Below are 13,812 nucleotides of genomic sequence, written 5' to 3'. Positions count from 1 at the left end.
GAATTTTGAAAATTTAACAATTGAATAACATGCTTCTATAGTTTTATTATATTTTTTATGCTTGCAAAATTTGAAGAAAATTAAACATCAATAGCTATATCATCAATCAAATGTCTAAATTTCAAGTTTTTGGGGTTTAAAATTGTGCATAAAAAATAAGTTTATTGATTGAATAATAAATAATATCCGATTTGAACGAAATTTGACATGTGTGTTAAGGACATAAAAAATATGCAATCTATTGGTTAAATTTTCAAAATGCACATCTAATAAAAAAATATAGGAGAATTTTATGGAGAGAAACCTTGTCCATGTTTAAAATGGTAACTATAAAGTTTCACCAACTATGTAGCAGATTTCATAATTAATGTTTAGAGGACAATATAAACTTGTCAAGGGTCACTAAATAGGAAAATTATTAAGTACTATTGACGTACAATATTGTAGTACTTTTATTATCACATGAATGGTGGATCTCACAATAAATTTAATTAAGGAGACTCACCACTATGTGAAAAGAAAGAATACCACGTCACTATATTCTCAGAGTATTGAATAATTACTCTACTAAATAAGTTCATTCAAGAATTATTCTTAATTATATTTAATATCTGTTTAGGAACAGCTTATTTAATCGAAACTGAAAACATTTTGCTAAAAGTACTGTAGATAAAAGTAAAAGTTAGTTGAATAGTACAGTTAGACTTTTGAATAATACCACCAAGTATAGTGGGATCCATTAATAGTAGCAAAAATAAGCTGAAAATATAGGTAAGCTGAAAAATTCAACTCATCCCAAATGCGCACTTAACACTTGAGGCATGTTTGGTACATCAACTTAAACATATGTTTTCATTTTGTAAACAACATACGTATTTTCATACATTTTTTCACTCATACGTATTTTCAAAAAAATTGAAATCTGTCATTTAAACATACGTTCCAAATGGATCCTTAATTAAGTACCATCATGTGGTATTTAAAATTAAAATATATTGGTAAGATGTCATATGTCTCTTGAAGAACAAAAAATAAAATCCCTTTGATAAAATTATGATGTGTTATATTTAAAATTATCATTGATCATTAAACCCCTATGAGCCCTAGAAATAGAAGCATTTTTTAGCATTATTAAGAATGTTATTTGAAGTTTTGTTAAAATCAAGCCCTAGGCCCCTAAAGCATGCAAGGACTTCAAAATTCTGAACACATAAATTTTTTTTTGAATTCAAGCCTTAAGACCAAAATGGCCAAATACCACTTTTTAAGAAAATATTTTGCAATTTACCATTGTTTACGAAATAATTGCAAAATATTTAGCAATGTACTACTTTTTGGAAACTTGATTTTGTGAAAATCGAGTTTTTCATGAAACTTGGGTATCATCAAAAAAATTTTGAAATTTTTTTGATTTAACTTGAGTTCATGGAACTCGAGTTCTATGAACTCCAGTTACATAAAAAAATTTCAAAATTTTTTCATGGTACTCGAGTTCTATGGACAACTCAATTTTCACAAAATCAAGCTTTAAAAAGGTGTTAGATTGCTAAATATTTCACAAACAGTAGTAGATCAATACATATTTTCTCAAAGAATGATATATGGCCAGTTTGACGGAACTTTTTCACTAAAATTTTTCGAATACGAAGAATGGGGATCATGAAGAACAAAGAATCCTTAAAACAAGTTCAAATCTTAGAGGTTCACTCGTGGGTTTGTCTCTAACTTTCAATCAATTTAAGAATACGGTGTTATAAAATAATAATAATAATAATAATAATAATAAGAATACGGTATTATCGCTTTATTTCGAAGTATTCCATGAAACGAGATAGGTTTTGCATATTTGAGTAAAAATCAAGCAGTCATAACTGTTGGTGACACTTTTTGCACATATTTGGGCCTGTGAAAATACTTATCTTAAAAAAATAGACAAAGCACCAAGTCCATTATTTTAGCCCGTAAAATTGACAAAAGTCATCCCACAAAACAAAATTAGCTAAACACGTACAGGCCTACAGTCCAATACAAGAAGGTCCTCGACTGGGCCTAAATCCGAGCTACATAATTCTTTTTTTACTGTGGGGATCAAGCCCACGCATGAAAAATAAAATGGACCATCCAACAAGAAAAAAATTGGAAAAGTGGATTGGAGAGCAAAAGAGTGATTACACACCAACTTGGTCTAACTAAATGGTCTTTCAATTGGGCTTGGAACACCAATGAGACCTATGAGCCCTTAATGTGTGCAAAGTGTAATACAAAAGAGTTCCTAGATCTGTTGAATAAATATCCATAGCCAATACAAAGCCCATTTAATATAAATGAGAATCAATCACCATTGCTTGCTGTCCAAGTTGCATTTCCCTTTAGGAGAAAAGTCAGATCAACCAATCTTTTTAAGAGAACTACTAAATGGATGCTAATGTCTAGCAAATATATATAATAACAAATTTTCTTCACATTAAGTAGATAGGAAACACCTCTTTACGAGTGATGGAGTGCAAAAACAATCAAGACTGTCTCTTTCTTCTTCATCAAAACTACTCTTACTTATCCTTTCCTTCAAAGTTAAAATGTGATTTTTCACAAGTTATGTAAGCTGATTGCAAGGTCTTTCCTCCCTTTTAAAGTTGTGCCAAGTGTCGTTCAACCTCAAGAAGCACCACTAGTCTTCTTCATTATTAGTCTTCGAACTAAACTCAAGTCAGCAAAGAAGCCCAATCAAATTTAAATACATAGTACATCAACAAAAGACCCCAAACAATAACCATGATATGTTCTTAACTAATTAGCAACTTGTAGTTGCATATAACGATTGAAAGTTCTTTAGTAGTATGTTTTTGTTAAGCACTTTCCTAGCAATAGGAATAACTTTTTTTTTTCTTCTAAATTTTATATATTTATTTAAAAAAAAAAATAAACACACGAGTGAAAGTGAATGAAGTTAACAATAGGAATAACTTAAGATCTATTAATATAATGATTGTGTTGAGAAATGAGAGCAATAGTTATCTCACATATTGGAGTTGTGAGAGAGGAAATGCATGTATCCAATGCACAAGATATGTTCTCAATTAAGCAAGCATACTATCACCAATAGTCTTATAGTTTAGTGGCATAACCTCTTCTTTTTTATTAGGAAACTCATGTTTCAAATCCCCCTTCCCTATTCTACTATCAAATTATAGATTAAAAAACAAAAAGAAAAAAGAAATTTGATTCAACCATTACCTTTGAATGGTTGACGTTATGTTACCTTTACTTTACATGATTTAACATTTGGATAATTCGCTAGCTTATATAATCTTTTTTTTAAAATAAAAAAATTTTAAAAATTGGTTGGGTCATGATTTGACTTACTTTTTACTCTAGGTAAAAAATTTTGGATTTGGAGTGGGTCATTGGGCCTAGGTCAATTTTGCCATGTCTATTCTTGGATAGGGAATTATAAAAATCCTTAATTGGTTGCGGTGTTCATAGAATTTCATTGTAGTTTTTTAATTGTGACAAATGCGGTGTTTTATTCGCAGAAAATTATTGAAATCTTTTTTTTTAACTGAAAAAAAATTATTGAAATCTTATTGGGAATAACATGGGAGAAATACCGATATCTCAAAAAGAATTAATGTTCAATTTGCAGTATATTCTATAAAAAAAAAAGAAAAAAAGAAAAAAAAAGAAGTGCCATGCAAAACCAAAATATAGATTTTAATTTTCTTGGGAAGTCCATATCATATGTATCCTTAAATTGTAATTTCAAAGTGTCAATGATGGCCAAAGATATTGTAGTTGAATTGGGGGTCTAGGGAGAAAATGGTTCGAGCTGCGGGTTTAGCAGCATGTTATAATTATCTCTCTCTCAGAAAAAAAAAAAAAATAGTATCAATGATGTATAACAGGTGTTATGGTCCCTTGTTAGTATGATGACATTAATTCCGAAGAAAAAAAATAATTTTCATTGACGTGAAAGAAGCACTTGATAATTTAATACGTTTTTTGTTTTTCTTCCCCACTCTCTTTCATTAATTATATCTACAAAGTGTAATGCATGCAATCATTCTTCTATTTTGGTTTTACGCAAAACCAAAAATATATGTGAAGAATAGGTCCTCAAAAACCAGAGAGAGCCCGTAAGTCATATTTAGTGGAGGAGGTTTCAGCACAAATCAAGGTCATTTAATTGATTGTCAATGTCAATATAAAAATTTTCAATTGCGCAAAATCATCAATGTTACTCGACCTGACTACTGTCAATTGACTGACAACTATCTGTTCAATATTCCTTAAACCCATTGGAGAGAAATGAAATCACTAGTTAAGAACAGTACTATTAGTTTCTTGATCACTCAACTAAAAACCTTACATCAGGGTGAAGGGGGTAAAAACTAACTAAAAATTAATTATTTAATATACTTACTCTGTCTTCAAAATGTGTATCAAATTTCAATTTGAGAGAGTTTACTATAGTTGTCCCAACAAGAATTGAATACAATCTCATCTTTGTAAATGAACCCTTCAAGCTGCTTAACATTCAAGTAGATAAAAACACCTCTTTATGAGAGATTTAGTGCACAAATAGGAGTGTCTCTTTCTCCTTCTGCACTACTACTCTTAATTACCCTTTCCTTCGAAGTTAAAATCTGATTTTTCACAAGCAATTTGACTTGGTTGCAAGTTCCTTCCCCTCTTTTGAAGGTTTGTTATGTGCTGTATAACCTCAAGAAGTACTGTTAGCCTTCCTCATTATCTGTGTAGATGCATGTTAGAAGTATTGACTAAATGATTAAATTTACTTTATCCCAATAGTTTAAACTTTTGGAACAATTAGTAATTTAACATGATATTAAGCTATTGAAATATGGTAAATTTAATAATTTAACCAATACTTCTAACAATGCGAGTAGTAGATTCAATTCTTCAAACTAAACCCAAGTCAGCAAAGAAACCCAATCAAATTTAGATAAAGCGCACATCAACAAAAGACCCCAAACAATAACTATTGACTTGAAGACATTTACAATAAGAGTAAATTAAAAGATTTCTCTACTTGTTTTTATTTTTATTATTATTATTTTTGGATAGATACGACAATATTTCAAATATATGATTTTCGTTTTATGATGATTGCTCTTTATCATTAGGCTAAGGTACTGATTAATTTTTGGTGTAAGTAAAAATTGAACCCTAACAACAAAATTTCGTTCTTTTGTAAATATTTAAATATAGAGAATTCTATTCCTTCATTAATACAAATTAATATTTTTAATTCACTTTTTAATGGTTTGTTTTCAAATTCAAAATTTTTAATTACAACACCATGTTTATAACTTTTCATATTCAATTCATAATAAAAACCTTACCTCATAGTAGAGGGTGAAGACTAAAAAAAAAATCATTAATTAATATACTTACTCCATCTTCAAAATGTGTTTCAAATTCCAATTTGAGAGAGATCAGTATTCTTGTCCCAACAAGAATTGAATACAATCTCAACTTTCTAAATGAACCCTTCAAGTAGATAGAACCTCTTTATGAGCAATTGAGTGCACAAACAGGAGTGTCTCTTCTCTTTCATGACAACTTCTCTTAATTATCCTTTCCTTCAAAATTAAAATGTGATTTTTCACAAGCTATATGACCTTGGTTGCAAGGTCTTTTCCCTCGTTGGAAGGTTTGCTAAGTGTAGTCCAACCTCATGAAGCACTGTCAGTTTTCTTCATTATTTGTGTAGATGTGAGTAGTGGATTCAGCTAGACTCAAGTAGTCGAATCAAATTCAGATACATGGCACTTTAACAAAAGATCCCAAACAATAACTATAGAGTCAAAGAAATTTTAATGGGAGTAAATTAGACGATTTCATTCTCTTTTTATTTATTTATTTTTATCGATACAATAATATTTAAAACTTATGGTTCTATTCCATGATGATTAATCTTTATTATTAGACCAAAACATCAATTGGTTCTTAGTGTAGGCGGATCTTGGATCTTTTATTCAACGATAAGATTTCGTTCTTTTTAAATATTTAAACACACTAAATTCTACTTATTTATTAATACAAATTAATATTTTAAAATCACTCTTTATGTGTTTGATTTTGAATTCAAACACTTATCAGCAACTTGTAATTACATATAAGGATTGAAAGTTCTTCAGTTGTATGTTTTTGTTAAGCACTTTCCTAGCAATAGGAATTACTCAGGATTCGTTAATATGATATTTGTGTTGAAAATAAGAGCAATAATTATCTCACGTATTAGATAATATGTATATTCTCTTACACAATATGTGAGTCTCACATAGTAGTGAGCTTGAGCGACAAAAAATACATATATCTGATATACAATATATATTCTCAATTAAGAGATTATTTTGTCGTTAAGAGTTTTGTAGCTCAACTGGTACTTCTACTTTTTGGTGTTTTCAACCTAGATATTCAGAATTCAAATCTCCTCATCCAACTATTTAGTTATAAATTTTTAAAAAAGCACGTTGTTAGTGGCATAACCTTCTCTTTTTTATTAGGAGAATCATGATTTAATTCCCCCTTCTTCATTGTACTATCAAATTTATATAAATAAATAAATTTTAAATTTGAGCTTGCGCTTGCGCTTGGATAGTAAATGATACAAATTCTCTTTTATTAGGAGAATCATAATTGAAATCCCTGTCTTCTCTCATATACCATCAAATTATTAAAAAAGGAAAAATTGAAAATAGCGTTGGGAAGTCCATATGTATCCTCAAATTGTAATATTGAAGAATGATGTATACGGATGTTATGGTCCCTTGGTAGTACGATGAAATTATTATAGAGTGGATGGGATGGTTTAAAACTTCAAATCTTATTGTTTTTTCTCAAATAATAATAACAATAATAATATTATTGTTAATTCCAAAGAGAGAGAGAGAAAAATCATTGATGTGAAAGCAGTCCTAGATAATTTCATACGTTTTTCTTTTTCTTTTTTCTTCCCCCTTTCTTTACAAAGTTGAATACATGTAATTCATATTTAGTGGAGGAGGTTTCAGCACAAATCAAGGTCATTTGATTGTCAATGCGAAAATAAAATTTTCAATTCCATAAAACCAAAAGGGGCAGATGCCTTTCATTGTGCAAATTTATCAATGTTACTCGACCTCAGGATCTACTGTCAATTGAATGACAACTATAAGTTTTAAAGTCTTCTTTCTCAAAAAAAAAATTCTTGATCACTAAACGAAAAGCCTTACATCAGAGATTCAGAGTAAGAAAGAAAACTAACACAAAGTTAATATACTCACTCTGCCTTCAAAACGTGCATCAAATTCCAATTTGAGAGAGAGGTTACTACTGTTGTTTAAAAACGATCTCAACTTTGAAAATGAACCCTTCAAGCTGCTTCAATTGTAGATAAAAATCTATGGGTATCAAATTATGAATCGATAGTAAGAATGGGATTTAAACTTCTATTTTTTTTTTTTTGGACAAAACTTAGATACTGTTTTTAACTACTCTTTTTTTTTTTTTTTTTAAGTCCTCAATTAAATTTAATTATGTGGTTGAATTGATCAATGAGTCACATCGTGGAATTTAATTATCTTTGGAGAAGATAATATTTTTTGTGTTGAATTGGTTAATACAATTAAATGGTTGAAATTTACTTGGGAAGTCTAAGATGTAGACTGTTTGAACTAAAACCAATTTATGATTAATCTTGGTTCACTAATTACCTTTTCAGGTTACTCAAAATGATTATGGACAAATTGCTATTACCACAAGATGGTTCTCAAGATATTATTACTAGCTTGAAGTGTTATCTGACCTTAAAGACTAGGGTTTGGGTCTGGAAATGCCTAACTTAATAGGACCTTTGAATTACACACAAATTGCTTAGCAATTAAAGGGAATGAGAAATATTTAAATGACTAAGTCACTTAATTGACTTAAGCAGTTTGCATCATCTTGAAGTCAAGGAGCTCAAGTAAACCATCTTGATTGATCTAAAAATAAGGCAAATAATCCTGCATAAAGTCATATCATAGGAATTCAGTTGATTCAATCCTAAAACACTAAGTTGCATCGATATGGAAGTTCATACAGATCAAATTGCCACAATACAAACATGTACATATCACATCAAACTTAAAAATATTCACAAATAAGTATCAAGACTTAAACTTAGGTATCCTATACTATGGTCGTTGTTATGTGCTGAGAATAAAGTTCTCTGGTTTGTTCGTGAGGTTTGAGGTGTCATCCTCTGATGAACGGACCTTTATTCATATCTTAGAACTGGGCAGTTATTTCTATCTCTACCACCACATGTCCTTTCTCTGTCTTCTTTATTTTGCCATTTGTCCCACGTTTGTTATTGCTTTGTAACCTCTTATAACCGTTGTGATCTCTCTTATCATTTATCAATGGCTACCTTGTAACTGGGCCTTAGTCATCATTGCTAACTAATACTTAGCCCAATGCTCATCAAAATTAATATTACACAGTCCTAACAGATTGTGTATATATATATATATATATATATATATATATATATATTTCAAAGGTAAATAGTAGGAGAGAGAGTTGGGACAATTTCCACATAAATTCCAAGATTTGAGTATGTAGGAGTAGAAGTAGAAGGCAAGCATTCGGCTTACAAGTTGTCAAATAAAACATTAAAACATACAAGTTGCATAAAAAATATATCTTGGCAGTTACTTTTGGCCCCACTAATTATTGGGCCCTGTGTCCAGATACAAAGACAATTTGAGATTACGAAGGAAAAGAAAAAGTCTTCACAGTTTCTCCGCTTTTATTTTTTTCAACTTGATCATACTCTCTCCTTTTCTTCTTTTTCAATCATCATAATCACAAAGTCCAACTTTCTCCTTCATTTGTTTTTAACCTTTATTGTGTTCCCATTTACTTTAGCTGGTCTCCTATGAATACAAAGAGACTAAAAATAACAATTTCCTTTTACCAAAAAAAAAAAAAAAAAAAAAAAAAGTAAAAAGGAATAAGAATTTGCACGAGTTTATAATTTTTTAAAAAAAAAAAAATATAACAATTGATAGAAAAATCTTTTGTATCTGCATGAGAAAAATGTTAAAGTTTATAGATGTATGTATCTGCTTCAATCTAGGATGCTCCTTTTCTTCCTCATCTGTCTCAACCTATATACACCTTGATTTGTAAGATCAATGGTCAAGTTATATTGAATTGTCTAGACAACCCGTCATTGTTGGCCAATAGAAAAGGTCTAAAACCCCCTCCATTCAAAAGGAAGAGGATTTTATTTTGCCACCAATAGTATTTTGTTGGCCATAAATTTGAGTCTTTACATAATAATATAAATGGATGAAGTCATTTTCAAACAGAAAAATCTTTCTTGGGGAACTCTAAGAACACACCTTTAGGTAGAAATGGACTGATTGGTTGAGTTATTAGAACCAGTGTTTTGTATAATGAGAGAATTGGAAAGGATCAAATGCATGGTGTATGACTGTGTCATCAAGTAGAACATTCAAATTTGCCTTTGGTGATAATAGCTCGAGTGAAAGGGACCCAGAAGGGCCATAACCCCTTCACAAGTTGACTACAATATTCACACCAAACTTTCAGTACATACAAAAATGTCATAGTATATCCTTCTTTCTTAAACAGTCTTTGCTTTTGCCAATAAATGTCACATGAACTTTCTAATTTCTCCACCCACTATTATCTTCTAACTTAGAACAAGTCCTCACATAAACATTCTGAAAACAATTTAAAATTTTTAAGTGTTAAAATAATGGCAGTGGGAAAATGAAATTCATATTTACAGTTCATATGTATACAATTAAAGGTTCAACTTCAGAACAGTTATGCCTGTTCAGAAAAAATGACTTGCTGTTGACTGAACATAACCAAAGTAGAAAATATACATGAATTGCTACTTTGTAATTGTTTGTAAAATTTTTTTGCTAACTTCTTTATGGTTCAACTCAATTAACACTCCCTGATATTTCTAACGAGATTCTATAGTTATCGAATTATCAAACCAAAAAAATAAATATTATATAGTTCTTCACCAATAAAAAAGTAAAAAAGAAAAAGAAAAAGGCAGATTCGAAACTCATCCATGGAATTATATGAAGAGAGAGACAGAAGACTTAAACCCAAAAAAGGCAATTGACCCGAGCAAAATCTATCTCATGTTGATGGTTCTTAATTATGACAATATAGCCATGAAATTTCCAAAACCAAAAAAAAAAGAAAAAAAAAAAAAGAAGCTCACCTTTACCTTTTCTATGGAAGAGAGATCAAATTGTACAATTAAAAAGCAAGATGTCTAGTTGTGATTGAGAACCATGCATCCAAATCCAAAACCCACGAATTAATACAAGAAAATGAACTTTCTTCAGGAAGAAGACCCTGAAACTCTGGGTGAAGTGAGAGGAAACAAAGGCAAAAGCTGTGGCTCAGCGTCTCTTGGAGTTGTGATCGGTGATGGATGCAAGTAAAACTTTTTCTCAGCGATGGCTTTCTCTTCCTCTGACGAGCTCCCAAGAGAAGGTGAGGAGGATTTGTCAAAAGGGTCTTCACCATTCAATGGGGTAACAGGGCTAAGAGCAAGTGAAGGAAAGTCCAGCAGACTTGGAGACAGAATCTCAGGCTTATTACGTGGCGAGAACCCAGCTGTCTGATGAGCAAAATTGGGTATCAAAGTGTTGATCATGAGGCTGTTTTTGAGGTTGTTCCTCCTCTCATAGAGCTTGAAGCCTTGTTGTTTCTTTTGTGGAGTTCTGATGGGTGGTATGCTATGGTGGTGATGGTGGTTTTTTGATGATGAAGTTGATGATGATGATGATGATTGTGGTGGTGGATCCTTTGAAGACTGTTTGGTTGAGGTGGTGTCTGATGAGCCTGTGAGCATTTGGACAACTTGTTTGAAGTTTGATGTGTCAGCTTGGACAAAGGTTGTTGGGTAAGGGTTAGAGTCAGATCTGGGGATAGGTTTAGGTGTGAGAGGTGGTGTGGGATTTTGATTTTGGAACCCATTGCTTACATTGCTAGTTGGGGAGTTTGTGGGAGATGGGTTCTCTCTATCTTGGGGTTTTGAGGTGTTTTCCATTGATGGGTCTTTCTGTCTCCAACACCACCAAGAAAGAAAGAGAGAGAGAGAGATAGTGATTAATTTGGGTGGAGAACAAGAGATGAAAGAGTGAAAAACAAGGTTTGATGGAGGAAGGGGTTGCTTATGTGCTATGTTTTTGTTTTGACGTGCTTTTGTTTGTCTTTCTAGAGTCTTTAAGAGGACTTATTACTTTCTATGTAGTCTTTCTCTCTCTTGAAATTGCATTGTCTTTTTAGGTGGGTGTTGGAGTTGATTGGTCAGAGAGAAAATGGCCAACGGTTTCTTGGAATTTGATAAAAAAAAAAATTAAAATTAAATTTTTTTAAATAAAGGGTATTGGTAGAATTAGGAATTTTTTGGCCATCAGCATCTGTGCCAGTGCCACCAGCGGCAAATTTATCAAATAATACGTCTCTTTATGTATATATACACACACAACTAGCATTGACTTCAGTGCCCTGACTGAAGAGACTCTTGTGTGTTTTTAAGAGTAATGTGTATGTGTGTGATGGGATTGAAGATGATGAAAATAGCATTTGGTTTTGATTTTGATTTACAGCAGCCATCCATTTATGGACTTTGGTACATTTTTATGCGCGTGTGTTTCACTCACAAATAAGATGAGGATCAAAGTGGTTGAGAAGGAGCTTCCATTAGTATTGGAGTGTGGCCAGGTACAGTGATACGAAGAAAGAGAGAATTTTTATTACCTCACTAATATTATGAGGAGCATTAATAAAAGTCAAGATTCATCATGTAAAAATTGGTCAAATCTATAGTGCGCAGCAGACCCATCAAGAAGCAAACTTTAAGCTTCCGTTTTTGTTAGTGATTTGTTTGCACCACTAATTTTCCTTTTTTATTCCTTAATTGTGGTTTAGGGAATGAGTTTTTTTTAAAAATATTTTTTTAACTGTCATGTAACACAACTTTGGAGAAAATTTATACGTGAAGTGACACCAACTTTCTTTTTACCCGCTCAAGCCTAAAACACCTTCATATAATGCTTCCCATCATCATCATCATCAAATTTTTTTACAACAATTCAAATTTCAAAGAGTAGGATTATCAAGAAGGTATCATTTTGTGGGCAGATAAGATAAATAACCATAAATTAGAAGAGAGAGAGAGAGAGAGAGAGAGAGAGAGAGAGAATTGGTGTTTTGCGATTAAAGTACCATCTTTTTGCATATAATAAAACTTTAAAACATCACTTCACTGATTCCATTTGTGATGTTAGAATTAGAAGCATGAGAAATGGCATAAGAAAATATAAATAATTTCATAGTGAGTTAATGCATTAGCCACTAGATAATTAGTATTTTTTATGCTAATCATCTATATGTGAATAAGTTCGGTTCCAAAGTAGTGTAATACTACCAGCAAGAGCAGTAGTCAGATTCTAATTCTCATTCTCTAATACATTTCTTAATATGTTGTTCCGTATCCACATTATATAGTGAGTGGTTCTTAATTTTGATCACAGTTATATTTTTAGAAAAAAAGCAATAAAGGAAAGAGAATCAAATTCTTATTTCTATTGGAGAGAGAGAAGGGTGGGGGACCAAATGCAATGGGTCATAACCATAATCATTATTGTTTGCATTGTGGAGTCCCTAACATACTCCATCAGCCATGTAAACGATGGGTTTATTAGCTTAAGTTGTACTATTGAATTTATTATGAGCAAGTAAGAAACTCAAAAAGAGGTACCAATTGGTGAGCTTCTGGTCTGTTTGCACACTGCCTCCTTTGTGGGGTTTGATCCTTTTCATTTATGCTTATCAAACAACCCCCCTCCCAAAAAAAAAAAAAAAAAAACACAAAAAGTTATTCGATAGGTTTAACAATGGAAGACTAAGATTTAAATCTTAAACATTTCTATTAAAAACATCAAAATGTACTAGTTGAGTTATAAAACTCTCGTGAATTAAACTATGAAAATCAAATAATCAAGTGCTATCACTATCTTTTTAACAAGAGCCAAACTTATGTGTGTAAGTATGACCATGAGGTTGAGGCTTAAAAAAAGAGAAGATGAACAAACAAAAATTGTATTTAAGGAAATAAGTTACTTTATTTGTTTAAAGTCATTTTTTTTTATGCAGAATTAAAGCCATTTTTTATTTCACCTTTTAAGTAAAATAAGTTTTTTTAAAATTAAATAGATAGAATTTAAATAAATAAGTTAGCAGTAAATAAAAGTTGTCGTATAAAAAAGAATATCCTAAGAAAATTTGGTTTTTTTTTTTTCAATCATTGGGTTTTGGCTGACAAAGAGCATCTTAAGAAAAATTATCATTGAACTCATATTCAATCAGCATGATAATTTTGGACAGGAAATTAGCTAAATCAGAAAAAGCAAAATGAAAAAAATCAAAGTGGGGAATGAGTAGGTTTCTGAAAAGATGGGTAGCAATGAGCACATGACAGCAATACGCTAGTCTTATGTTACATTACATATCATTGACGCAATTGCATGAGAAGACTCTCTCTCTCAGGTTTCTTCTCTCCTCTTTGCCTCCAGACTTTAATGTCCCAATGTCAAACACTCATTAATTGTCCTTTTCCTTTAACTGGAGCCTTGTTTATCCCAATCTGTTTTTTTTTTTTTTGGCTGAACGGAACCTTGTTATCCTTTCGTTGTTACATAGGCCTAGCTATGCCCTATGGTTGTTTTGTTAATCTCTGTGTCAAATTTGTTGTGTTTT

General features: G+C 31.3%; 1 protein-coding gene across 1 annotated transcript; it reads right to left on the bottom strand.

Moving 5' to 3' along the window:
- Positions 1-10,155: 10,155 nt before the first annotated feature.
- LOC142640921 (VQ motif-containing protein 4-like) lies at positions 10,156-11,356 on the bottom strand. The gene has a single exon (XM_075815241.1). The coding sequence runs from the start codon at positions 11,096-11,098 to the stop codon at positions 10,385-10,387; it is 714 nt and encodes a 237-aa protein (XP_075671356.1). The 5' UTR covers positions 11,099-11,356; the 3' UTR covers positions 10,156-10,384.
- Between the last annotated feature and the right edge of the window lie 2,456 nt (positions 11,357-13,812).

This window comes from Castanea sativa, chromosome 6 (genome assembly GCF_040712315.1).
Source record: "Castanea sativa cultivar Marrone di Chiusa Pesio chromosome 6, ASM4071231v1".
Taxonomy (NCBI): Eukaryota; Viridiplantae; Streptophyta; class Magnoliopsida; order Fagales; family Fagaceae; genus Castanea; species Castanea sativa.
The sequence above is the reverse complement of the archived record's forward strand: the minus strand, read 5'-3'. Positions and strand labels throughout refer to the sequence as shown.

Excerpts from the sequence above, each read along its gene's own strand:
- LOC142640921 (XM_075815241.1), bottom strand. The coding sequence starts at position 11,098 with ATGGAAAACACCTCAAAACCCCAAGATAGAGAGAACCCATCTCCCACA.